Source organism: Tympanuchus pallidicinctus, unplaced genomic scaffold (genome assembly GCF_026119805.1).
Source record: "Tympanuchus pallidicinctus isolate F22 unplaced genomic scaffold, pur_lepc_1.0 scaffold8, whole genome shotgun sequence".
Lineage (NCBI taxonomy): Eukaryota > Metazoa > Chordata > Aves > Galliformes > Phasianidae > Tympanuchus > Tympanuchus pallidicinctus.
In genome coordinates this window covers 52436738-52464496 of record NW_026294802.1, presented here as the reverse complement: position 1 = coordinate 52464496, position 27759 = coordinate 52436738, and the positions used below count along the sequence as shown (strand labels likewise).

At 41.8% G+C, this 27759-nt stretch overlaps 1 protein-coding gene across 7 annotated transcripts; it reads left to right on the top strand.

Annotated features, from left to right (window-relative positions):
- On the top strand, positions 1-27046 carry TSC1 (TSC complex subunit 1). 7 transcript variants are annotated; one of them, XM_052669436.1, is made up of 23 exons: positions 1-138; positions 6728-6790; positions 7786-7959; positions 8754-8857; positions 9506-9658; positions 10982-11126; positions 12134-12288; positions 12618-12691; positions 14137-14315; positions 14776-14885; positions 15127-15250; positions 15604-15716; positions 16043-16115; positions 17423-17521; positions 18250-18820; positions 19433-19476; positions 19608-19774; positions 20571-20753; positions 21131-21241; positions 21763-21885; positions 22866-23053; positions 23166-23324; positions 24003-27046. In XM_052669436.1, the coding sequence occupies exons 3-23, from the start codon at positions 7854-7856 to the stop codon at positions 24496-24498; spliced, it is 3477 nt and encodes a 1158-aa protein (XP_052525396.1). In that variant the 5' UTR covers positions 1-138; positions 6728-6790; positions 7786-7853; the 3' UTR covers positions 24499-27046. The 7 variants fall into 7 exon arrangements, with proteins under 7 accessions (XP_052525396.1, XP_052525400.1, XP_052525399.1 ...); XM_052669440.1 differs by lacking the exon at positions 1-138 and adding an exon at positions 188-298 and having other exon boundaries at positions 19623-19774; XM_052669439.1 differs by lacking the exon at positions 1-138 and adding an exon at positions 188-298 and having other exon boundaries at positions 22869-23053.
- Positions 27047-27759: the final 713 nt, after the last annotated feature.

Sequence of the window (27759 nt, the reverse complement as noted above, 5' to 3'; positions counted from 1 at the left end):
GATCCTTCCGCCGTGAGAGACCGGGTGGGTGCGGCCATCTGTCCGGCCCCTCCGGCTCCCTCAGAGGAAGAAGGGTTCATGAGGGAAAGCAGTCGGAGAGGGGCGGCGTGGGACCGGCGCGGCGCCGAGGGAAGGGCGGTAGGAAAGCTGCCCGGGATTACTTTCTATGGCGGATGGATTCCAGGAGAGAGGCAGCTCGTGAATGGGAGGGGGAAGGGGGAGGCTGGGCCAAGATGGCGGCGCCCTGTGGGCCAGGGGAGCCCTGAGCGGTAAACAGCTGAGGGGAGGAGAGGGCGAGGTGAGTGCTGGGCCTGCGGCCGCCCCGCTGGGGGAGAAAGGAGCGGCAGGGAGCGGGGGACACCATGAGGCGAGAGCGGGGAGAGCGCTGAGGACGAGGCGGCGGGAGAAAGGGAGGGGGCTGGGGGGCGGCGGTGTGCCGAGCGGGGCTGGGGGGCGGCGCGCCTTCCTTTGCCTTCCTCCTCCTTCCTCCTCCTTCCTCCTCACCCCGCGGGGTCGCTCTCTGAGTACCGCCGCGGCTCCGCTCCCAGCGCCGGGCGGCGGTGTGCGGCTGCCTCCGGCCCTGAGGGGCTGCCTGGGCGGGGGCGGCTCCCCTCGCTCGGGGAGTTGTTTGTTGGAGCACAAAAACGTCCGGCTTCCCGTTGTCACGGAGAACTTGGGAAGCTGCAGCTCCGCAGTTCTCGCTTTGTGAAGGCGCTCTGTCATCGTGCTGGCTGTTCAGTCAGTGCTCCTCTTTCTCTCTCTTTATTTTTTTTTCTCCTAATGAGCCGTTTACAAGGCAGTCAGTGGGAGAAAGACGTGCCTCAGAGCGGTGCGTGATTCAGACCCCTCAGAAATGGCCCGGCTTGGGGATCGGGCCGCGTCTGTAGAGCTGTTTCTAGAAGTGCAGGAGCTTTTTGTTCTTCGGTCCCATCCTGACCTTTCCTCTGCAGCGAGTTGTTAGAAACCATCGCTTGGAGCAGTGCTGAAGTGATGCCATCAGGTGGGGAAGGTCCTCAGTGCTCTGTGTGAGCCACAGGGAGCTGGCAACTGAAGGACTGGAACTGCCTGAGCATGCAGCAGTTATTGTGAGCACTGGGAGTGCAGCTTTCTGAAGTTTGCTAAGCAGCAGCAAGGTGCCAGATCTGCTTATCAGAATGAGCTACATTTGAGTTCGAAATCAAGGATTTTATGTCCTTTACTCAAACGGCAACAAAAACCATCTCTTTTTGTTCTGTTTTTCAGTTAACAGCCTCATCAGCCTTTGGCTAAGTTGTGTTTTTGTGGAGTGACGTGGATTACTCAGATGAAAATGTAGTCAGAGCGTCTAATGTGTCATGAGATAAGCTTTAATTAAATGCCTTTATCTTTGTTTTTCAATCTCAGCTACCTGACTCTGTTACTTGAGAAGTTATTTTACGGTGACTAACAGAAAACAGTGCTACTGAAGGGTTCTCACATGAGATGTGCTGTGCTATGGCAGATGTTCTGATCAAACCAGTGAATGTTGTCTTGGCTCCACATAGAGCTGAGCTGCTGACCTGTCATGATCCCTGATATTCTGTTGGCTGTCAGACACCTTCTCGTTGGGTCTGAAATGACCTGGTGGTGTGGTTACCACAGGCCACGGTTCTGTAAGAGCCAAATAACATGCAGCACATACACACACATGTGTGTCTCTGTAAAAGGTATTTTCCATCATAAGCAAGTCAAATAAATCATCAGTGAACTTTTTAGTGGCAGAAGTGAGGAAGAGATATCAGATTTTATGGCACATTGTAGCCAGATGAGTGGCTTTTTTGGAGAGACTGTTAGAGCTTGGTCTGATGTGCAGCTGCAGTGTTTTCACATAATTTAAAAAAACGTGATGAAGACAATAATACTTAGTGATCATAAGCACCTCTTTGGGTATCACATTAAGACACAGAGCAGAATTTTAGAATCAGTGTATCCCCATTTCACTTTCCTGGGTATTGTTCATTGTTTTTAACTGAGAAGTTTAGCATCATTCAGTAATGGCTCTGTGCAGTGCCTGCTTTGATTTTGGGGTGATTAAGATGACAGCGCAGCAGCTGGTTTGCAGAGGTTTGAAGGCCTATTGGATTGCACTGTAACCCCTGGGATATGCTTAAGGGGTTCTCTTAAGGGCAGACAAACCTGCAGCAGTGGTTCAGGAGTCTCACTTGTGTTGCTGTGAGAACTAGAGCTCTCTGTGCATAGTTCTAGAAGGATTCTGTATCTAAACTTATTTTCCTCATGTGCTGTTGATTAAATTGGCATAGAGAAGCAGTGCTTGTTTATATTTGTTTGTTGTTAGTAGATATGGTTATATGTAAGGAGCTGAAATCACTCCTTGTCAGGTTGGTAACTGGCTTGTTAGCATGGCTGCTGCCAAAGGGTTATGTGTCATCTCTGCCATGTTTGGGCTTTTTTTTTCAGCATGAATTGATTTTAAACAATTTTCTCTCTGTCAGAAGTTTGATGGGTAGCAATTAGTGTAGTATATTGGCACAGCACAGTTTCAAAAGAATCTTTAAAGATGCTGAATGTGATTCTCTCTTTATGTGGAGGTGCTGGTCTTCTTGGGTCTCCATGCTTCGTTTAAGCACCTGTAACGAAGTACGTGAATGTGAATGTAATATTGAATTACACCTTATAAAATAATTACTGAGTTTAAGAGCAGGATCTCGTGTTAGATCTTAAAATAACCAGAAAAAATGTAGACTATTAGGAGAAGCCAGACACCTGCATTCTTATAAATGAATATTTACTGTATTGCCTGTTGTAATGATCCATTCAAACTGATGTTCAAAGTGTTCAAGGGTTAATATTTTCACGAGGCAAAAAAGAATGCTATGAGCTGCTTACTGCCCTGTTGCCACCACTGCTTTTTATTCCTACTCTCAGTTTTCATTCTTTTTTTGCTTGTGAAGAAATTCTAAAATCAGATATTTCTAGGAAACCAAAGCCAGGATTGTGTTTCACATTGGAGTGAGGCGTATCCTGTTTGACCATAGAACATCTGAAAGCTTGGAACATAAGGGGCTCCATTCTTATCAGTCTGAGCTGTTCTTCAGAAATAACAACCCCTGTGCAATACTTCTGTCCTCATTCGTGGCCTGCTTTGCCTGCAGTGAGAATCAGACAGAAGAATGTAAGCCTTCAGTTTCATTTTGTGGCTATCAGCAGTGCTCTTACGTTGTTAACATCTACGTGCTTTTGGTTGGGGGCAAATAACCATTCCCTTGTATGTCTCAAACTGTATTTAATGAAAAGGGATGAAATGCTGACATGACCCAGCACTAAGTGCTTCTGAACTGCTTCACTGTAGCCAACGCTAAGGACGTTACAGGAGGAGCAGGTGTGTATGTTGAGTGCGTCCCCCTCCTCCCCACCCCTCACAGAGGCATAACTGGCACTACCAGCTGCCTTTTCCCTTGGCTAGAGATAAAAATACACTGAACAGAAGAACATCTCTTGACAGAAATACTTACAGAAGTCGTACTCTTTTGAAATACTTTTTCTCCTTCTCTCCGTAGCCTTTTCCAATGAACATTTGTGTAGTCTTTCCCTTTTGTCGTGTTTGCAGCTCAGCTGTATTGTGTTGTGGTTAAATTAACTACTGAGAACTTTTTAATTTGGCTCTTTATTTCTCGGCTTCTTTGTTTTCCCTCTTAAGCTGGCTCTGAAGTGGTGCTGGTACTTAAAGACCACACTTCAGTTAAATTTGTCTTTATGAAAGGTGCTGAATATAAGAATAACTATCTTGTTCTTGGTGTTTGTATCTTCTGGTGAGAAGAAATGTTAAAAGGTAACAAAGCAGAATTTTTTCGATCTTAATTATTGAGCACATTGGATGTTTTACATAAACCTAATGGTAGTGAAGAGCCTCAAACTGCATGGAGAAGTTGCACTGTTTTAGTGCTGTCCTGAGGATTGCTGCGTGGATGTGGAAATCCTTCTTGTGGGGGAATGATTGCAGCAGCTAGTGATGGAAGAAGTAGAGACTTGTCTTTATGCTGTGTGTCTGAGAAGCAAGGCACAACCATGATGTGATAGCACAGAGATCTAAGGGAGATCTGGTCACCACAGATGCCATACCAATCCCAGGTGCAAACTGCTGTGGCTTTCAGTGGATGATGTTGTTTTGTTCCAAGGTACTGGACGTTCCCCAGCCTGGTCTGTCTTGAGATCCTTATCTAAAGATTGGAAAATCACATCCCAGGTTACTGTGGGATTAGTCAGAAATCACCACAGCTCCTGGGAACCGCGCTTGTTTTTCTGTCTTTAAAGCATGCCATAGTGGTGATGCTGTTGTGGGTTTCCCTGGTTTGTTCATTTCTGCTGTGCGTTGTGCGCTCTTAGGATTTCGAATCTCTTCCTCACAAAGGTCTTCAAAGGAAATGTTGCATCAAACAGATTTGCTTTTTAAAAGTTTGTTTTTTTTTAAAGGACTAATTGTGTGCAGTGGGGTGACAACTTTGTACTGGTTTTTATTCAGCTGATCAACTTTCCCCTCTAATACCATCCCACTGTTAAACCTGGCTTTGGGATTCTTTTCATATTTTGAATGCTGGCTTCTGGAGCATGGCTCCAGTTCATGGCAAGTGCTTTCAGTGCACAACTGAGTGTAAGGCAAATTCATTTTGACTGTGCTGGATTTCTTGGCACAGGGTCGCTTGAGCCATCTGTTTCAATTAGTTTAGGGGGCTTGGGAAGTTATTAGTTACCTCTGCGTGTAGTTTCATGGATTAAGCTTGCATTGTCCACCTTGCTTTGGTCTGACTGTAGTGTTTGTATGTGCCAACAGCATAAAGGTTGAAATCCTTGTACCTACTGAACACTTCAGCCAGAGTTCTTCCTATCTGACTGCAAGGGTAGTGCTGAACCTGGCCACCAAAACCCAGCCACTGCTGTGGCATAGGTGGTTCTTGATGCCACCATGCTGTAGCTCTCCTCTAGCAATACCAGGCTTGGGAAGACCTGCTGTTGACCTTTTTACTGGTGTCGTGACAATCTGCTCCAGCACAATGTGGTATTCCTAGAAGAAAATCAGAAATAAAAGCATTTTGGGTGGTGAGTTCAGTTCTGTATGTAAAAGGTGCTTAGGCAATGGTGGGTGTGGGGAGCAAAGAAAGTACCATTGACAAGGTCATGATGGGGTAAAGAAAAAAGAAATAAGAAAAAAGCAGACTGCTATTTATGCCACTTCAACTCTCAAAACAGGTTTTGCTTGCAGCTTTGGGGGTGTGGTCATCCATCTCTTGTTAACAAGACTTTAAACAATTAGTTCATGTTGCTTAGGAAGCCCATGAATCCCTTGCTTAACCAAAGCTGAGGCTGAATCCTGATGGGGAATGAGGGATGTACGTTAGCAGGCCTTGGGTGATCTCAAAGATAATGTTCTCGGATGTAATGGAGTTGGTGACTTGTAGTAAACTATCTCTGGGACTGTGTGAGTTCTGGGTATCTCAATATAACTGTAATTTACTAAATGGAATGTTTCAGTGATTACTAGAAACTGAAGAAATACTTGGCTCCTGAAAACGAACAGTGAAGCAGAAGATTGACTGCTTAGGTTGTGTAGAGGAATGACTTTAAACTTTTTCAGTGGATGATTTCCCACTTCGAGCATTGCTTCTCTCTGACCAGCAAAGCTCTTTGAGGAAGAACTTGAAGCTTGGAAGTCTGTAACACTTCCAAAGTCAAAGCAAAATAAACCCAATGCAAGAACAAGTTCTGCCCCTCATCTTTTTGGAAAGCATTCTGAGCTCTTACGTATTCGAGTGAAATGCAGCGCTTTCCCCTCCACCCCCAACTTTCTCTTCTATTCTCTTCAGTTGAGGTTCTTCTCACAGTACCAGCTGGTTTCTGAGTGCACAGTTTTTAAGGTCGTGCCAACACAAGCCATGAAATGTCCTGGGAATTGTCAGGTAGCTGCTTTTCTTTGGGCTGCTGATCTATCTGTGATCGTTGAGAATCGAGGGTGATTCTGTGTTCTGGAACTGTGATTGCTGAAGCATTTTAAGAAAGTTTGTTGCTATAGAAATGCCTGTTGTGAGCGTGGTGCTATATTATCACCTTTGAAATTGCAGTCAGTGCCAAATTAAGTAAGCTGATGGCTTGTGGCCCCAATAAAAGTGACCTTGGGCAGTTCTGCATATAGGGAGTGATATGTTGCAAATGACGAAGATTACTGGTGAACAGGTTAACTCCTGCAATCCACTAACTGTCAGATGTGAGCTCTAGAGAAAGTAATATCTACAGAAGTAATGATAACATTATTTCCAAAATAGAACGTGGATACATAGTCCTTGGCTAATGTGTAACAGTGTTTTAGCTAGAGACCGAGGACTTTAATATTATAGAAATTTTGCTGGGTTCAAAGTTTTCTAGGTAAGAGAAGACTTTTTTTTGGTAAGTTTTTACCTATAAAATAAAACTCTTTTTGCAGCAGCTTAAGATTCACAGTAGAAAGCTGTGATCTTGTGAAAGCCATCTGGTTTGAGGATATAGTGCAACCTAACTTATGGACAATTCCAGAAGAGGCATAATTGCAATACTTGGTGGTGTTTTCCAAAACTAAGGGCTGACCTCTTACAGACACAGGTCCTCCTTACTCCAGTACAGGACATACTGAGCTCTGCTGTTCTAAATTTACCTGGTTTGATAAGGAAGAGATAAGCTTTAAACTTTGTTAACCTTGTCATGTTTTTTTTTCTTTATTTAGTGATCATGAAAGCTGTGTGGTTGACAGCATTGCAGACAGAAGCTCAAGGCATCCACAGAACAGGTACAGTATACACAATTCCAGTAAAAAAAAATACAATAAAATTCTTGTATGTAAGCTTGGTGCATGTCAGTCCTGCCTTCCATAGAGGAAATGAAAAATGCATGCTAGCTGGTAAAGAAAAAAGAAAACCTTACTAACAAAATTCAGTGTGATTTGAAGCCAAATTCCTTCTGTCATTTGGAAGAGTTCAGCATAGGAATCTTATGGATGAAGGAAAATTTGATGTATTGTAATAGGTAGGTGTGGTAACTACACCTTTCCTTCAGTGCTCCTTGGGAGGAAGCCCCTAAAAAGACTGAGATGGTTTACATTTACTCTTGCTCAGTACTGCAGAGATGACCTGAGTCATTTAATCTACACAGTGTTGTTTGTAATAATCTGTACAGCTTGTGTGCTGTGGAGTTTTTAATATAGAGTGCACAAATCATACATGTGAAATTGAAATGTGTTGTACTGCAAAGCTTGTAATTTAGTATGCATGGATGGCCAGGCAACAGCAGCTGTAGTAACCCTGAGTTTTTGAACAGCTGCAACTTGGCCACATTGCAAATATTAAAGCACAGATCTGTTAGTATGCAATAATGGAAGGCTGAGGGCAGAGAAATTCTCATCTAGTGGTGAAGGATCTTGAGCTGTGGATTTCTTCCAGAATGTAGACCACTGTGCAAAGTGGTTGGTTGAAGAGGAATTGCTGTTAAGAAATTGAGTGGTTTCAGGGAGTATTTTTTTAAATTAACAGAATATTGTGACAGTCAGTGTACACTGGCCAGAGGCTTCCATAAAAGACATTAATATCTTAAAAACAAACAAACATTAAAAACAAAAACAACCCCAAACTCTTCTCTCAGAGCTTTTGTTGCAGGTGTGTGAACTCTAGCAATCGTTTCAGTGTGAAGCTGTTAAATGGCCAGTACTGCAGAAAAGAGAAAAGGAAGTGGTGAGAGATGTAGGACAGGAAGGGAAAAAGGAAAGCTCATTCATCTCTTCTCTCCTAGTCTGGTAGAGGCACAAATGAGGAACTCCTTGACATTTTAACCTCCACATTCATGTTAGTACATGCATCATGGCTCAGCAAGGGAATGTTGGTGAGCTCCTCTCAATGCTGGATTCTCCAATTCTGGGTGTTCTGGAAGACATAACAGCTGCATTCAAAGATAATCTCATCTGTGGTACGTATCCTTATGGTGGTAGAATTCTGCTTAGGCACGAGTAAATGTAGAATAATGGTGTTTTTTTTCTTTTTTTCTATCAAATACATTGTTTTGTGAATATGACTTGAAAGAAACTCTTAGTATTTGAAATTTAAATGGCTGTAAGGCTCGAGTCTCCTCTTTGGTCTGTTTTGCTTAATAGCATGCCTCTCCAAAGGTTTGTTATATAATTGTTAAAATGCTGTTATGAAATGACTGGAGTTTCCTGGGGCATAACCTCAAGATGCAAACTCATGAAACTTTCTTTGTGGATTGTATGTAAAAAGAATTAGGTGTTATGTACGTGATGGGAACTGGTGGAATTCCACTCACTGGAAGCAAAAAACCCAACCCTGAAGAGAACGCTTTCTGTTACTAAAGCATCCCTTATGTTGATGGAGCCTTTTCAGGGAGTGAGAGCACTGTTAATGTCCTTCTAGTAAAGGGAGTGAAGATAGAATTGCTCCTGAACTCTTCTCCTACTGGGTGGAATACTCCTGCAGTTCAGCTACCTCCAGGTTTTTAAGGTCAGACAGTGTCACAGTCATTGCTATTAAAACAAACAAAAGAGCTTGCAAGTTCATTTCCTACAGAGCCCAAAGCAGTTGCTCCATCAGTTGTAGCTGAGATCTTCTCTTAAAGGTCTGGTAACAGTTAAGTCCTAGTTTGTGTCAGAAATTGTGCAACAGTTGTTATAAAGTTGAGCAACATTCCTGTAACAAATGCTTCATTTCTAGTGTATTGAAAGGTATGTTGTCTTTTTTCTTGTTAAGACCGTGGACCTATGCTTGTGAACAGCCTGGTGGACTATTACTTGGAAACCAATTCTCAGCAAGCACTGCATATACTGTCCACATTGCAGGAGCCTCACGACAAGGTAAAAAATAAAAGTAAAAAAATATGACAAATATTAGCCTCATAATTAAAGAAACCTTGAAATAACGTCTGCTAGAATTCAGCTTTTACATTATGACATGTAATTGTCTTCTTGTAGAGATGCAGTATCTCTGTAGTAAGAGCACTGCAGTGTTTTTTGTGGGTTTTTTCTTTTTTAAAGTCTTCAGAAGACTCCATTCCTGGGGTTGTTTAAACTGGTCAGGCTGTTCTGAAATTTAAAACCTTGAGGAGTGATGTTGTCTCTTGGAACAACATCTGCTGCAGCTTGTTCAATGCTGGATTCCTCAAGCTAAAAAAAAAATGGGTGTTTCGAGAGCAAATAAATGTTCTTAAATAGGTTGAGTGGAGGGCACTGGAAATGTTTTATTATGGCTGAGCAAATTATATAATATCGTTTTGACCAAATTATATAGTATCATTTTATATATGTATGTATCATTATGTCATTTTAATGTTTGGATCTGTTGTTAGATCCTGTGTACGTGTAAACTCACCTTAGTTTCCATAACTGACAATAGCAAACTGTTGAATGTAGATTGGTGAAGAAGAGCATATATCAGTTCAGCATTTAAAAAACAAACAAACACAAAACTTCCCTTTTTCTGCCACTCTGCAAATCTTCCATCAGCACCTTCTGGACAAAATTAATGAATATATGGGCAAAGCTGCTACTCGTTTACCTACACTCTCGCTGCTGGGACATGTGATAAGAAGACAACCATCGTGGAAACATAAGCTTTCTCAAGCACCTCTCCTGCTCTCATTGCTTAAATGTCTCAAGGTAAGAGCTGTCACACTTGTACACTTGAGGTAAACGTGCATACTTGCAATGCAAGGTATTTTTCTGCTTTGATGTCATTTAGTTAAGCTGTGAGAAGAGATGCTGATTAAAATATAGAGTTTAAAAATTTCAGTTGAATATTCTGTGCTGACCCTGTTGTTACTGACAGTCTTCTCTTTAAAGAAGGCACTGCAGAGCTTCGTGTTAGAAAAGTTCACCAAAACTCTTCTTTTGGTATTATTTTTAACTGTGCCAGAGATTGAGAGCTATTGGCAAAGCAGGCAGATACCTTGAATGTAATCTTAGTAAGAAATACAATAACTTCCCACTAGTGCATTCTGAAATGCATACCTCTAAGGCAATGCATTCCACTCTCCACAGCATAGATGAGCCAAACAGCAGCAGAGCAACTGCAAAGGAAAACATGCATTGAACTGGGGGAGCAAGTAGGTGCTGCACAGGGAAAGAGTTTGAGTGTGTCCTGGTCATGCTTTAAAATTTGGTTCTTTATTGTATCAAGTTAAAGGTTTTTACTCCCACAGCCCTTTTTCTCAGTATAAGCCATAGAGTTCTGACAGTTGTTTGAGTTGCTGCTTTTTGAAATATTTACCAACTGGAGTCATCAACCAGGCATTGTTTATGCTTGTATGCCATACAGCATTGCCACCCTCGGGTCTCAGTGTTTCAACAGTGCTGTTTTGTTTTTTGTTGTTGTTGAACATTGGAAGACTCTGAAACTGTGAGAAGCTAGCTTTTGATTCAGTAAAGATTTAAAAGACACAATAATTTATATAATAATTTATCATGTGAATCATTTATCCTGCAAACTTACTGGGCACTGTCACAGGTAACTTGTTTGCAGGAATTCACATTTGGTAGAATATCATCTGACCTTTGTGTTGGTAGTTGGCCAACATCCTTGAATGCTATGGTCAGGTTTGCCATTTCTTAGATGCTGAAGTGCATTGTGCTTGGCTCTGGGGAAGAAGGACAGGCAGTACATAAGATGCTTCACATACCAGTGATTTTTTTTTTTCTTCTTACCTAATTGATGGAATTGTGGTGATGTTCCATTCTTAAGTGAAGGTGTTTTCAACAGAAAAGCAGCGGGCAAGTGACAGGTTAAGCACAAGACTTTACAATATTTCTTAAATTTATTATGGATGAAATAAACAATAACCTTGGTCCATTAAGTTATGGAATGTTTTGGAGAGATTGTTTCAATCTAGTGGATATTTTCCATGATGATGATTCCAGCATTCACTTCACCCTTGGAAAAAACAACCTCTAGTCAACTAATGCAAGTTTTTTCCCTTCTTGCAGACTGACACAGATGTAGTAGTACTCACCACAGGTGTCCTAGTGCTAATAACCATGTTGCCAATGATTCCTCAGTCTGGCAAACAGTACCTCCATGATTTCTTTGGTATCTTTGGGCGTCTCTCAGCCTGGTGCTTGCAGAATCCAGGTGAGATTTCAGTTTGGTTGCATGCAGTTGCAATGTAGCAGTATCCTTGAGATTCTTACACCCTTTCTTTTGTGGGGTTCCTAATGGTTTCAGATTATTTAAATGCAGAAAATGTTGCAGCTTACAAGGTATGCTGTTCTTTGACAGCATCGGGTTGTACGTCAGTATGCAAAAATTAGAGGTCTTAGATTCTTTAGTGTGATGCTGCTATTATGTGAAGTGTCATTGGCTAGAAAGGCTACATTGATGGCAGTGAAAAAGCAGGGGTTTATGTTAATTAATAGAGAAGGGAAAACTGCTAATATTTGAGGCAGATATTTAGCAATTTGAGATTCTGAGGTACGGATGGGTAGGAGAGCAAAACAACGTGCGTGAGTTTAATTACAACTATCAATAGTACTGAAATGTCATCAAACCTAGTCAGCTTAGTTACAACATCAGTTTTGTAGAAATCCTGAGTTATCTGAGATGTAACACTGTAGTTACACATGGATGTCTTAGGGCTGTGTGGACAGAGGCTGGGTTAAGCACACATAGGTACTGCTCAGAGGGCCATTTGACACTGGCAATTAAGATTGGAATTTATAGGAGGAAAGATGGCTGGTAAGAGTCGAGTCAGAATGCTTTGTGTAGAGACAACCTTTCAGTTTTTACTTTGGAAGTGAAGCATACCTTGTCTTTTTTTAATCGTTTGGTCAATCTTGGAAGCTGTCTTACTATCTAGAGTGGTTTCGAGCTTTACATTTGGATAGAAGGGACAAATTCCAACCAGCATCCTTTAATTCTTAATAGTCTATATCTATTTCTTGTGTTAGCTGTGATTGGATGAGTGAGTATTTGCTTATTCACTCTGAAGACTTCACAGCTTTGCTAGGGAATGTTCATTACTGTGAAGACTTTCCAGTTAGCATTTCAAGTTTAAAAGCACTTTGCTTGCCTTCTTGAGGTGTTGTTCTTTACTCCAATGTACTGAAAAAAATAAAATAAAATCTAACTACTTTTTCCAGGTCACGTGGCAGAGATTTATCTTGTCCACCTTCATGCCAGTGTTTATGCTCTCTTTCATCGGCTTTATGGAATGTATCCTTGCAATTTTGTCTCCTTTCTGCGTTCTCACTACAGTATGAAGGAAAACTTGGGGACCTTTGAAGAGGTAGTCAAGGTAAAAATGCAGTTCAGCTCTGTTATCTGAGACAAGGAATTCATAGCTGTTCAAAGGCAGTTATGTGCTACGTTAGTACACTGTTTTATTTAACTGAGTGCTACTCAACAAAAATGTATAAAGACAGGGTACTACAGGGATGAAAGCTCATTTGGGAACAAGATCATCTCTTGAATCTGGCAATGTGTGTCAGCTTTGAACATCTGTTAAATGCAAAAATCCCATTGATTTTTGTGATCAGGAGTTAGCTCTCAGCTTTGTGTAGTTTAGTGCAAGCAGAAAAAAATGTTTTAATTGAAGTCTGTACTTTTTTGCTCTTGCTCATTCAGCCAATGATGGAACATGTGCGAATTCATCCAGAATTAGTGACTGGATCTAAGGACCATGAACTGGACCCACGAAGGTACATATGTTCTCTCTGCTACTAGGAAAGACTGCAAACTAGCAGTTTGTACTTGACTTATTTCAGAAGGCTTACAGCAAAACCTTTTCTCTTGACAACAGTGTGTGCCAGTGGTGTTTTGCCATCCATTTTTCCTAAGTCCACCAGGTAAATGTAAAATTTCTTCATCCAGGCTGACAGCTGGATGAATAAGCAGCCTTTTGTCATGAAGGGCTGTTAACAGCGATGTTGGGGCTCTGTATTCATTTTGATTTTGGGATAGAATCTGTCTCTTACCCAACTGCTGACTTTGTCTTAATTTTATGGCTTTATAGTCAAACGTTCTCAAAGTTCTAAGAAAAAAATCCCTTGTAATAGGAAGGAAACATTGGCGTAAGTTTTGGGTCGTATTTTTTGGTCTGTTGTAGTACTTGGTGGGATTTGCCCATTTGAAATGGCTTTGGTGTGTCTTTGTTTTGGTACCTAGACATTGGTTCCATTAACAGATCAGTTCTTTTAACAGGTATGTCTTAACATCAGCTGTATTAGTTTTCTTTAGAAATAGGCTCATTTGCCTGCAGCAGCACCACTTGCTGCTTTTCTCTTGTCTCCACAGGCCCAGCCAATGAAGAGGAGAAATTGACTCTTGTTGCTGCACAGTAGTGCTCTTGCCCTGCTTTTCAGAGCCACTAGGAAAACACTGCTAAATGGGAACCTATTGAATATCACAGTGCTCAGTTTTGCAGGCTTCTTTCAGACAGGGAGGAGGGGGATGGAGAGAGGGTGGCACCACTGAGGAATTGAGTTGGCACAAAACTACAATTTGAAGCCTTCTGATTTGGTATCTTTCACGTGTCTTTATATTCAAAAGTAACTCAGCCTTTCATAGACAGCCTAATAGACAGCCTTCTGTGCTTTCTCTTCTTTACAGTGAACTTCCATCCCTTGAAATATTGGGCAGATCTGATATGGCTGCTAAATTTAGTGAGAAAAGATTTCCAAGCGAAGGTGGTAGTAATAATAAAGGACGTTCCCAAAACTTAGGAGCCAAAACACAGACCTGAAACTGGCATTGCAGGTGGCAGTTGCTTAAATAATATGGTTCCCTGTCTGCTGGCATTTCTAAATTTTGGCAACCAACATCTGAGTCTAAATGAGCTGATTTCTACAGCTGCCGAAGCTCAGGATCAACCGAATCTTCATATGCTATTCCTCCTTTCCAGAATGCTCCATGGCAGTCCTTACGGATCTCTATATCAAAGCTGTTTGTCTCCTATCTGAGACCCCCTTTTCACAAGTCATCTGGTTACAATTTCTGTACAGTGCCTTGTTTTGCATTTGGGAGCATACAAGGCAGTTTGGATCAAATGAGCCATCCTACAAGCCAATTCCTGAAATCTCCAGGAACCTTTGTTCGTAGCAATAATTGACTAACTTACTCTTTTGGATCCAAAAACTGTCTGCAGGTGGAAAAGACTAGAAACTCATGATGTTGTGATAGAATGTGCCAAAATCTCCCTGGACCCTGCAGAAGCCTCATATGAAGATGGCTATTACTCTGCGTCTCGGAAATCCTGTACAAACTTAAAACATCATCAAACTGACCCCAGTGCCAGCCATTACATTGACACACAGAGCAGCTATGGTAAGATCTGCCTGATGTCTAATGAATACCCATTTCCAGGAAGAAAATGGCCCCTATAGCAAAAGGGCACCTTAATTGATTTATCTCACTTGAAGTCCAATTCTTAAGCACTGGAAAACAAACTTTCATTTAACATTTGTATATGATGTTATATGCATGTATGTTTATTTATATATGCATGCATGTGTGGTCATGCAGACGTACAGAACTTTGACAAAGTTACCTTAGCCTACTACTGCCTGGGCCCTCAAAGCAACCAAACCAAACAAAAGCTGTAGTATGTAATACATTCAAAACATATTTTCTTGGTTTGGAATAGAATTTTCTTGTTTGCTAGCTATGACTGTATATGTTTACTGGACTTAAAGGCTTTTAAATAAAACATTTCAGTATTAACCATAAGAATAATTGTTCTGTATTTGGTATGTAGGATACTTTATTTATCTTTTTAAATTTTCAGGGACATCTACCCCATATTCCACTCCTCGACTAACACTATCACAACTGCCAGGGCAGCTACCTCAGATTCTGAGCCCGCAGTCAATAAAGCTGTCAACTGAGCCACAGCAGGTAAAGCAGAGGATCACATGCAGTGTGTGTTCAGTGCCTTGTGTGTACCTTCTTGTGACAGTCTTAAAAAAAAATCATGACTTTGAGAAGTGCTGTGAACTGGTCAGAGCTTTGCATACGTTTCAGGTTTCATTCCCATCTTGTTTGCAATGTCAGAACCTGGATATGGATGTCTCACAGTACACGTGTTCCTGTTATGAGCTTTGCTGATCTGTGTTTATGGTGTATTACTTTTGCATAGGTTACCATCTGGAGTCCTTCTGCAGTTTGTGGTATGACCACTCCACCAACCTCCCCTGGAATTGTCCCATCAGAGTCATCCCAGTCAGCATCGCAACCTTACAGCAAAGCTTTTGGCACATCTGGTACGTGCTGTGTTTTTGTATTACTAAAACAGAAACTCTCACTATAAATTTTGCTGTCTGCTTCATAAATTGGAACTTTGAGAGGCTTGAGCCATTAATTCTGTGAACAGAGTACCAGGTCATCCAGAGTAGTACTAGTGCAAATACCGAGAGAGGAAATAAATTCCAGTGAATTGAGTGCCCAGGTCTGAAATAGGTCCACTGGAAACTCTGTGCTTTTATCTTCTAATAGTTGAGAGAGATCTAAGAAGTGGTTGAGATACTGTTTAAACACACAATTCTTCACATACAATGTTCAGCTGATATGTGGCAATGGGAACCTTACTGAGAAAAGTTTTGCTCCCACTTTTCAGCAGTGGGGAAGGGAACACCTTTGGGGACACCAGCCACATCTCCTCCACCCTGCACTTCAGATGACTTTGTGCATGTCTCACTTCCTTCAGCTGCTGCCACACCTCCTAAAAAGGTACAACAAAATTCTTCTGCCAAATGAATACAATTTGTCATTGACTGATGATATGTGCAATGACCATAAATGAGAAAGAAAATCAGAATAACAGATTTAATGTTATATTTTATTACAAAATCCCAATTTCTAAGGTTAGAAAACTTTTGCCATTTCCAATTGCACATTTTTGTGTAATCATTTTACACAGAACTGTTGTGTTGCTTTGCTATTTAAGGTATCTACCTGCAGGAATTTCATTTCTATGAAACTACTCAAGAGATTTGCTTCCCACAGATACTGATGCAAGAAATCTGTATGCCTTTCTTGTGTTTCTTTTCTAACAGGAGGACAAACCAGATTCTGGGAGGCCTTCACTGTACCGACAGCAAAATGTCATAAGCAGCGATAAATCATTGGGTAAACTCCAGTTTCCTCTCCCCATTTTCCATAACCTGTGTTAGACAAACCTTGGTTTTGTTGTCACATTCCAACTGCCAAACACTTTTCCACAGGTTTTTCTCTTTTTCTCTCCTCTGAATTCTTCATAGTTCCAGGATCCTGCCTTAACCTGTGGTTCAGCCTAAAACCTTCCTGTGATGCTTTTGATTCAATTTTAACTGTTCACCTTCAGAAATAGGTTGCAGATATTTTTTTTAACTAGCCCTCTTGCATTCTTACACACATCTAAATATGAATATCAGCACTGAAACCTGGAAAAGGATTAAAAAAAGCTGATGGTTTGAGGGTGATTTTTTTTTTTTCAGAAGCAACAAATTCGAAGCTTTTACTTGAATAACTTCTATGTTGTGTGCAGCCTTACAATTTGATCCAGACTTAAGGATCAAATTTAAAGGCTTTTGGAAAAATTTTGTTTGCTATCTACAATTGTAGTGCTGTACTTGAACCTTTTTTTTTTAAAAGTCCTGTGGAATGTTGAAAGCAACAGTGGATGGTTGAGGAACTCAGCTTCTAATAGGTAAATCTAGATTTCCTTTTCCATTCTCTATCATCTACGTCTCTGACAGCTATAAAAAGGGATTTTGACTCTGTGTTTGAGGCTTCTGTACTGTGCTTCTGTACTGTCCCCAGGGTGGAGATGGTAATGAAATTTAAGCTCATTTTCCTGGTGACGTTGTAACAGCAACCCTGGAATCTGAACTTCATGAACTACAAGTGAAGACTGTGCTAGATTCTTCACTTGGTTCATAATCTGTGACTGAGCTGTGAGCGTGAGGTTTCTGTCCTGCACAGTTGGTGCTATTACACACAGTTGGTGTGTATTCCTGGCAGCTGTCTCAGAGTTTTGGTCAGAAGTGTAATAAATCAGTTTACTTTACCTCCTTCTCAGGAAGTAAGTACTGTGTTTCTGAGTAGCCAGGACTGAAGCCAAGAAGGAGTTTAAAGCTAATGTGGAAGTGTAATAGTCACACTAGGTTTTGGCTGCTTTTCTAACTTAACATAATGGGTTCAGTTGAATCCTTCTTGGTAGAGGAGGCCACCTGCAGTAACAGGTATTAAGTTTACCAAATGAAATTCCTGGATCAGGAGAAATGTGACTCGTCTCTGAACTGGTTTCCACAAGAAGAGATGCTTCCTTAAGAAGGGGATGCGTTTAATCTAAGGTCTTTACAGCAGTAAGAGGCTCCTGTTTTTTGCTCTGTTAAGACTAGACAAGACATCTGTGCAGTCTGTACAACTAACTTTTCTCTTTTCTTTTTTTTCAGACACATCTGGTAGTAAAAGTTCAGTAACCTTAAGTGATCTTCCAGAGTTTTTAGGCGGTTTGTCTTTTGAAGATAGTGCTGAAAAGGACAGAGAAGAAGGTAACTTCTGTCATCCTTACATATATCTTAGCCAAGGAAGTATATTTAATAGAAATGTAAGATTCACAGCTTGTTCTGAAGCATCTTGCCCTGTATCAGCATTGTTCACCATGCTCTCTACAGTAGATTTCATATGGTTAATGCACTTCTTTTCAAATACAGCTGTTGTTTATAAACAGTGAAAACAGTAAAACTTGCAAAGTTAATCTTCAGAAGGTTACTGAAGTGAGTATGATTTTGATGTAAAAAACAAGCTCTCTAGAAGGTGTTTTAGCTGCTGTAAATCTGTGTTGCCTTCGAAGCAAGTTGTTGGGGTTTTTTGTTTGAGGCACGTTTTTGTGTTGCCCATTTTAATTCTAGGATTTAAGTTTTTGAGGAAAAGTTGACCAATTTAAGAACTAGAGCTATTTAAAACAGAAGCAAATCATTCTTCTACCTCAAAACCATGAATTAGCTTGCGCTTTTCAGTTCTGAAGCATGGTCTGGTTCTGAATTTCACATCTGGACCTGAATCGTGGTCTGGTCTAATTTTATATTAGGACACCTCGCAGGATTTTTTCCCTGGTTATTGAGAAGTCCAAGCATGGATGAGGTAAATGGATGCCTAGGGATGCTTTGAGAACTGGTTAGGATACAGCACTGGAACAGCAATAAGTACACTGTACAGAAACAAAGTATACTAAGCTGAGCTGGCAAATAACTGTGCTCCCTCCTCCAATCCTTTTCAGATGCAATATCTAAAGAGATCTCTGAGATCACAACCGATGCTGAACACATGGTGCCTAGGGGAGGTTTTGACTCTCCGTTTTACCACACGAATGAAAATCTGTCGGGTTCTCAGAAGAAGACCCACTCAGTAGTCTCTAGTGTTCAGGGACACAGTCTGACCTCTGAGCCTTTAATATCTTCTCTGGACAAGCCTGGGCCTGAGAGTGTGCTGGAGACACCCAAACAAACATTTACTCCCATAGACAAACCCTGCAGAGGCTCTGGTGAAAGCCCTGCTGGTAACAGAGAAGGAACCTCTGGGGAGACGAGTATTCTCACTCCCAGCCCTTGCAAAGCATCAGCACAAGGAAGAGCAGTGTTTGGGAGTGGACAGCCTCCCCTGTATGAGCACCTTTTTGAGGTTGCGTTACCAAAGACTGCCTACCTCTTTGTTGGCAAGAAGACTGAGGAGCTGCTAAAGAAAGCCAAGGGAACCCAGGATAAAGACTGGATGTCCTCTACTTCTCCCGTGGAAGTACTGGATAGGCTGATACAGCAGGGGGCAGATGCACACACTAAGGAACTGAACAAGTAGGTGACTGAAAGTCATACTCTACAAACTTTCTCATGCAACTTTTTTTGTGTTGGCTTTATTTTAATACCTCTGTCTGGAAAGCACCTGTGCTAGGAAACGTGAATGAAAGCATATTCTGTGAAGTGTTACTGTTAACTGAGTTAGATTCTCTACCCAGCAATCCTTTATAGTAACAACTAGTTTAATATTTTATGAAAAGTGGGGGGAGAAGGCTGTGGTGGGGAGGTCTGTTAGAGCTGTATATACTTTCTTCTTTCTAATAGAATGACACTAAGAACTGAAGAATCAGATTTAAGGGCTAGATGCATCTGCTGCATTCCTTCTTTTCATCTCGTTACTCTGTACTCCACTTTGTCCTTATGCTGTTTTTTATGCCTGAGAGAATTATTCTTGCTGAGTTCCAAGAAATAATATGGCCTCTTTCACCATCTGCCCTTGCAACCTGCTTCTTGCACAACTCCTCTTTATTCTCCCCGTATAAATTGATCATCATCGTGCTTAATTATTAAGCTGTAAGCTCGTTTGAGGTGGGGATTCCATTTTAAAGCGATTTGCTTAATGTTTGCATATTTAAACTTACCAGTTAATGCTGCGTTTTCATTTTTCAGATTGTCTCTGCCAAGCAAATCTGCTGACTGGACTCACTTTGGAGGTGATGATGTTTCTTATGTTTTGGCAATCTGTTCCTCTATTATTAGACTTGTTTAAACAATGACCTGCTACTGTCTTGGGTGCGTGTGGGTGTGTGTGTGTGTTCATCTCTGTCTTGTAACTCCAACCCAGGTTCTCCCCCTTCAGATGAGATTCACACCCTGCGTAACCAATTGCTGTTGCTGCACAACCAGCTGCTGTACGAACGCTTCAAAAGACAACAGCACGCCCTCCGGAACCGGCGCCTCTTGAGAAAAGTGATTAAAGCCACAGCACTGGAGGAGCACAACGCTGCCATGGTGAGGAGGGGTACAAATCTAGCAGTGCTCTAAATCACTGCTCCTAGAACAGGAGTTAATTGGCTTGGGCAGCACCTCTCAGCACCACTGAGTTGCAGAAGCCCAGTAGCTCACCTTACTCAAGTCGGTGTTTGTGGAATGGCACGTGAATGAGTTGTGTGTGCTGTGATTATTGCTGTTGACTGTAAGTGGCTGAATCAGTGGGTGACTGCCTGCTTTACCTCTGCAAGCAGTTTCCTTTGTTAAAGGCTTCGCCGTTAGTGCAGTGGTTACTTAGTGCTCCTCAATTAAAGAGGGGAAAAATAACTGTTGGAAAACTCAGACGTTCTTTGAGTTATTTACTGTGATGAAATTCCAGGTTGTAAGTGCACTGAAGAATGTTTAATTCTGTACCTCTTTATTGTAGTTACTTCCATTTACAATTTCACTTTTCAGTAAATAACTTAAGAACTCAAAAGAGCTTTCCATATTCATTTTGGAAAATAAAGTGTGGCTTCAGCTCTGAAGTCTAAGTCCTGTCAAGAGTGTGGCGGGGAGGATCATGCTATTGCTCACTGTGCCTTTGGATGCAACTTTGAGTTACCAGCCAGTCCCCTCTAGCACCATTCAGTCTCTCTTTAAGTTGAAGAAACCCCACAAAACCATACATTACGCAGAATGTTCCATGTATGGAGAAGTGTTCAGCCTGCATGCTGTTAACTGATGTTATTGCTTTACTTAGCTAGTGGCACTGAATAGATGTTCTAACTAATAAATCAAATGTCTTGTCTAATGCTTTGCATGGGGTTCTCAACAGAAAGATCAGCTGAAATTACAGGAAAGAGAAATCCAGGCCTTGAAACTGAGTCTGCAGAAAGAACAGGCCAGGTACCACCAGTTTCAGGAGGAGCATGAAAGTATAGTGGCTCAGCTTCACAGCCAGATCAGACAGCTGCAACATGACCGTGAGGAATTCTACAACCAGAGCCAGGAATTGCAGGTATGAAGCAGAACACTGAGCAGTATTGTGTTATCTCCTCACTGTGGTTTTAAAAATAACCTTCCCAATGACAGAGCATGAAATACCTATGGGAAATTTATGATCATCTTTGGATGTATTGTCCTAATTCAGAATAAGACAAAGCTTAGTTGGAAATGCCTGGCTAAACAGTCTTCATCCATTCGCAGCTCTTGTTTTATTCTGTCTTCTATTTGGAAATAGGAAAATGCAGTTTCTTAGCTTCTGTTCTGGGACTTTCACAAGTGCTCTACATAACTTGACTCACAGCCTTGGTGGTTCTGGCCTTCCAGCCATGTGGCACTGCTGCTCCTTGCTGAAGTTTCAGGACCCTGAGCGAGTTCTTTTTGTTTGAACAGACCAAGCTGGAAGACTGCAGGACCATGATTGCAGATCTGAGGTTAGAATTGAAAAAGGCTAACAACAAAGTCTGTCACACAGAACTGCTGCTTAGCCAAGTTTCTCAAAAGGTAAGAGAAGTCACAGATTGCAGGGTCCCTCTGTCTGTCTTTTTTTTTTCTTTCACTTTTGATGATTGCAGTTGAGTGCTTTTTCTTTCTTGTTCTGAAAGCCTAGATCCATAGAATCTGATACTCATTGCACAAAAACAACAGAAGCATATAGTGGTGATGAAATTCTAAACAGTTAAAGGCTCTTGAAACTTCTCATTTTGGCTGCTCTTCATGCAGTAGGAACTCACAGAGTGAGCAACATAAACTTGTATTAAAGCCCTGCTAAATCTGAGCATTAGAGAGATCTTACTGAAGTTAAATAGGCTTTTCATCGAAGTGGAAACATGATTGAAGGAAACAATGCCAGTGTGGTGAGAGCCTGTATGAGTTGTCACTGCCTTTATGAAAATTCATTTCTGTAGCACCTATGACCTTTGCCTTTTTTAATAAAAATAGCTTGTGAGCAGTGCTGGTCAACTGTGACTCCTGCTGAAATGTTAAATCCAGTGTTTAATTCTGTTCAATTTCTCTTTAAAAAGCTTTCCAACAGTGAATCAGTGCAACAGCAGATGGAGTTCTTGAACAGACAGCTTCTGGTTCTTGGAGAGGTCAATGAGTTGTACCTGGAGCAGCTGCAGCACAAGCACACAGACACTACAAAGGTACAGTTGCAGACGGTGCCTTCCGGGAAGACTTGGCTCACAGTCATCATCAAGCTGAAATAGCTTCATGTCAGAATAAAAGAAATGATTCAGAGCTTAACATGTTTTGTTGGCCTTCTGTTCAGATATTTTTATGCACTGTGTGGTTATGAAATCTCTTCAGCTCGCTGTTCTTGAAAGCTAAGAATGGTGTGTTAGCATACACTTGAAGTCAGTTTTAGCCACTTCATCTGAATCCTTATTAATTTCTTCATGCCACTGCTGTAAGTCCCAAACCTTACTGTGCTCCTGCTGTAATTGGTAGCAGACTGTTGGAGATTAAGCAACACTGGGCTCTTATGTTTGTGGAAGTGTATCACATGGAATAGTATTGGCATTTGCAGGAGGATCTTAACTGGGATTTAACTAGTTAGTGTGTGATATGCTGTTCTAAAACAAGCAGCTGCTTGTTCCCCCTAAGTTGCTTTCTTCATAGGAGTGCTAACTTTACTAAAACACCTGTGGTTCGTGTGGTTTTACTTCCTGACTTCAAATAAGCCTTTTTCTAATTAGGAGCAAGCAGCTTGCCCCACAGTAGAACAGTTTCTGCATGACAGCAAGTAATTGAAGAAGGTGAATAAGCCAAAAAAACAAAACAAAACTATTTTTTGTGTTTTTATTGAAGGCCATGTTGAAAAGATTGTTTTAAAACTGAGGCTGCCTAATCTGCAGAGCTGACAAGTTTGCTTTGCTAAAAAGTTTTTTTTTTTTTAATAAAGAACAGCAGTTCTGATAAATTCTGCTGATAAATTCCAGTGATGGGGGATTGCTTTCTCAGTGACTGTGTGTACCTCCTCTCGCTATCTGGCTTTCTATATCAACTTCTAGAAATGCATCTTTTTATCCTGCTGAAGTTGTGCTTATTTATAGTGTCAGAAACATGTCTAAATAAAAATAGCACACAATCAAATTGTACTTAACGTTGTGCCCTTTCCTTTGAGGAGGTTGAAATGTTGCATGCTGCTTTTCGAAAGGAACTGGAGAAAGCAAAATTGTGTGTTCAGCAGCAAAGCCAAAGGCTCGATGCTTCCCAGAAACGGATAGCTGAACTGGAATCTCAGCTTTCTAAAAAGGACCACCTCTTCTTGGAGCAAAAGAAATACCTGGAGGATGTCAAAATCAAAGCAAGGTAGAGATTTCTAATAAAAAAATTGTGAGTGCATTGACAGATGCAGTGTTATGTTTGAGGGAGAATTTGGAGATACTGGATCTGATAGGTTTTGATTTCTCTTTCTGTTCAGAGGTCAGTTGCAAGCAGTAGAAAGTAGATACAGGGCCCAGAAAAGAATCACCCAGGCGTTTGAGCTGGAGATCTTGAACCTGTTTGGCCGACTGGAGAACAGCCCACTGAAAAAACTTGAAGATGAAAAAACAGAAGCAGCTGAAGCAGCAGAAGAAAGGTGAGGATGATGATGCAAAGTGTGCTGGACTCACAACCAGCTCCAGGGGTTTTGTATAACTGGGGGATTCCTAGCACTTGGATGTATTGTTTCAAGGTGTTTCTGTTACTCCTCCTTTTACAGACTGAATTTGGGGATTCTTCCTGGATTACTAGGAGTCATTAGCAAAATTGGGAATGCTCATAAAATACTTCTCAGATAGTTGAGCCATTATTCAAAGTTTGGGCAAACTTCTCTATTTATACTGTTCTTTGAAGAAGTTGCTGTATAAGTGTAAAACAGTTGGGTATTGATTCCCCTCAGATGATACTCGTTCTACACCAGTCTTCTACAGCATGAGGATCATTTTTTGCACTGCAAGCAGATTTGTAGCAAAAAACTTGTTCTTGGGATAGGTGAAAGATCTGCAACACAGGCACAGTGCATAGCTACCTCCGTTTTCCTGTCTGATCCATCCAGGATACAGTTCTGTTTTGCTTTAGGATTACTGTAAGTTATTCCCTTCCTGGTTACTCGCTGTCAGTTCTGCTTCACTACGAAACTGCAGAAGGAAACCTGGTGTAGGCCTGCTGAAGCATACATGCAGTTCTAGAATTAGGAAGTAATGAAAGTCGCCTCCATTCCCATTGTAACAGTTACCATTTCCTTGATGCTGTATCCTCTCTTGTTCCAAAACAGGCTGGATTGTGGTAACGAAGGTTGTGCAGATACTGTGGCAGGATACAGTGAAGAGACCATTGATAGAAATGGAGAAACCAAACCTCCCAGCACTCGAGGTAGCAGTAGCAGTAAAGGTGGGAGCAACAGTGAGCTCTCCACCCCAGAAAAAAAACAGAACCAGAGATTCAGCAGTCGCTGGGAGACCTCCATGTTGCGGGAGCCCTCCTCTGCCGTCCCACTGACTGTAGGCTCACTCCCCAGCTCCAAGAGCTTCCTTGGCATGAAGTCACGAGAGTTGTTTCGCAACAAGAGTGAGAGCCAGTGTGATGAGCACGGTGTAACCATCAACAGCCTTTCTGATACTCTAAAGACTGAACTATGTAAAGATCCAAGCATGGAGACGAAGGCTCCTCCAAGCCCCGATAACCTTAGCCTCTCACCTAAGATCCAGGAAAGCAGTGTTGGACAGCTTCATATCATGGACTACAACGAAACTCATCATGACCACAGTTAAAAAGGAAGATAGTCAATCAGTGTTATTTTCATGTTCTTGGCATAGAACAGGAGGCGTGAATGCAAGTTTAACTAAAAGCTTTTATGTTTCTTTGGTCTGAGCAGCTAGCTCATGCAGTGGAATAGGATTGATGTCCAGTAACACAAGAAGGCTGCTGAATGAATGCAAGGTGGATTTTTGGGTCTGCAGTTGAAATGCCCAGCCTAACTCTTGCTTCTTTCTCAAATTCAGTCCTTAGCAGCGTGTACTAATTTGAAGGGACAACTGTTAGCATTTACAGATATTTTTTTTCCCTTTCTCCCTGTGCGCAGTGAGTGGCTGCGTTTATGAACTTGAGTGCAATATGAGGCCAAACTAACGTTTGTGAGTCTACTATGAATGCTTTGTATTTCCTTGCAAGCTTCCAATTTAGAGCAGTTAATTGTGCTGCCTGTTTGGGTGATTCTGATTGTTTTCATCACGGAAAGGAGCAACGCTAGAATTTCTGGTGTGTTCATCTAAAGGTCTCTATTTTGCCTGTCTGCTGCCCCACCTTTCTCAGAGCCCGATCTTTAAGTTGGACTCCAATTGAGTACTTAAATGTTTAAGGAACGGTGTACCTCTGCAAAATGATTCATTCATCCTAATTCATAATCACTGTTTATATTGTCCTTAACATTTCTTGGAAAGTTTCGTTTGAACAGATGCTTAACAAGGAACTGGAGCTTGTAATGCAGAGACGATATGTGAAGACTTGTTAAAACACTAGCTTCTGATTGCATTGGAATTGTGTTTGTTTGACAGACTGGTACTGACCTCAGACTGGTTCATAGGGGAAAGCAATTAGGTGGGAGAAGAGGGAGAAGGAAGCCTTAGTCACATGAGGAGAGCATGCAGAACATGTATGTAGAATGAAGATTTGCAGCTCACAAAGAGCATTTCTTTCTCTAATCAGGGAAGTATTTGTCCTGCCTGGACTCCTTCACGGTTTTTGTTCCTGATCTGAGCAAGACCACTGTGTTCTGACGTCAAGAAGTTGGCTTCTACCTGGGAGTTTGTTTTGGGGCTTGACTTGCAGAGAACAGTTCCCTTGGAGTGCTGCTCTGTACCACCTGCAGCACGCTTTTCAGCTCAGCAATGTCAGTTTGGCATTAGATGTATCCCCTTCATCCCCATTTCCTTAGAAGATGAGGCTGAAGAAGCAGCTTGCTCGATCGAACTGAGAATCTGATGGTGAAAGCTTTTCTGTGTTAATCATGTTTAAGCCTTCAGTGAAAGAGGATTGCAGGGTCAGGGCTTGTCAGTGGTCTGACTCAGTCTCCTTTGTGACAGAGCAGAGCCTGTGGTTCGGAAGGCAGTGTGCTTGTTTCAAGCCGTAGGTGTGTCTGAGTCCAAGCGTACGTGGCCATACTGGGCTTCACAGGTACCTGCACAGCACGTGGCCTCTTCTCAGACCTTCTGTGGGTGGCAGCTGCTTGTCGAGAATTGTCTCAAGTATTAAATCAAGGCCACATTAAATCAGTTCCCATCCTAACCTGAGGAGGAGCAGGAGTCTGCTGGAGGAGCTGGCGGTCTGATAACTTGTGCCAGGCACTGCTTCTCCTGCTGCTTTGTCCGTAACACCTCGGGTTGAAATACATTTCTGCCTGTCTGCGTTACTCTGTGTCCTTTTGGTTGGTCAGTCCTAACTCTGAAAGTAAGATGAACTTAAGTGGTTTTGTCAAAGCTTGAATCTGCATGGAATAGAAAATAGAGAGTTGGTTGTAAGTGACAGACTGGTTTTGTCGACATGTCTATAGGCTTTCTAAGACTTAGTGGTAGCAAACGTGGTAGCGTATGTTTTGGTAAGGTTTGGAGGTTTCCTGCCTCTCATCCCACCTGGTCCCTGCATGGGGAGTGGAGCAGTTTGCACGTTGCCCTGCAGGCAGCTCGGCTGGTGGAGCTGGAGGTGTTGCATGGCTTCCTTGGAGCACCCTGCTGTGCCGAGCCCCAGAGCAGCACCCTGCTGGTGTGGCAGCCTCCATCGTCCAGAGGAGAGGCAGCTTTTGTTGTCGGTGACAAACGTGCCCTGGTGGTAATGCAAGCTCAATGAGGTGGCTTTTTTCTTCTTTTAAAAAGGACTTTAGCACCAGGATAGTGATAGAAACCACTTTCGGTTTGTTTATGGACCACAACGATTACGGAGGATCAAATTTTGCAGTTTATTTTTTTTTTGTAAAAGTCTAAAAATCATGGATCTGCTGTATGTAGTTAACTTGCAGTTTGTTTGAAGGGGTCCCATCAGTGAAGTGGAAACAGATATATTTTTTTTTCTAACTGACTGCTTTTAGTTAAATCTAAAATTGCTGTCTTTGTCAAGTTAATCTGTTCCCTGCCTCGCTCTTTGTAAGCATGTTAAACAATCCACATTAAATGCCATAAATATGAAACATGAGGAAATGGTACAATCCTAAGCTAAAGAGAACTTAAACCAAAAGGAGGTTTTGCTGTCCTTATTAGAATGTTCTAAAATGTCAAGGCAGTTGCTTGTGTTTAACTGTGAACAAATAAAATGTATTGTTTTGCACTACTAAGTGTTAAATTCCCTGCAAGCTGATCTGTTTGGGACCAAGCTGTGCTGAGGCAGAACGTGCAGAAACCAAGTGAAGCATCCTCCAGGATCTGCGAGCAGAGCAGCATTGAGCAGGTAAGAGGTTCTGCCCCTTTTTGTATGGTGTTCATTTGACAGAATTTGAACAGCGTGCATGAAGGCACGAGTCAATGTGCAGCTGTCTGTGAAAGCACACTGGCTGAATGGGAAGATGTTGTGTAACCCTAAGCCTTATTCTAGATAGTGGGTGTTGGGGAAAGCTGCTTTTGGTCCTCCTGCATTGGATAAGAAAGCAGAAAGTTCATCCAAGCTCGTTTTGAATCCCTTTTGCACAGCTCTTAAGAAGCGTGCTGCTGGAAAGCTGAATGTGCCAGTGTAAGAAGGGCAGGTGTTAGCCACAGAACTGTGGCCCCAAGGTACAGCAAGAAGGAAGAAAGAAAAGCTACACTGTAATAGCTTGGTAGCTTGTAAACCTGGCTGCGAACAATAAATACGCAATAGGCACCAGGGGAGGAAATCACTAACTTTATTTCATGTCTTTTAAGCACTTTTTGCTGGTTGATCTTGATTTACTTGTACTGCTTCGCTACCAGTGCAATAGGCTGGAGTTTGAAAGTTACAGAGCTGGTGACAGAGCTTTGTGGGGGAAGCATTGGGCACTCAGAGCCCCATATCAGCATTTGGGGCTGCAG

What these genes read in the sequence shown, in the direction of transcription:
- TSC1 (XM_052669436.1), top strand. Translation starts at nt 7,854, where the DNA reads ATGGCTCAGCAAGGGAATGTTGGTGAGCTCCTCTCAATGCTGGATTCT. An exon ending in CTGCCACACCTCCTAAAAAG is followed by an intron (nt 15,717 to 16,042) that starts GTACAACAAAAT and finishes CTTTTCTAACAG; the next exon opens with GAGGACAAACCAGATTCTGG. An exon ending in AAGCAGCGATAAATCATTGG is followed by an intron (nt 16,116 to 17,422) that starts GTAAACTCCAGT and finishes CTTTTTTTTCAG; the next exon opens with ACACATCTGGTAGTAAAAGT.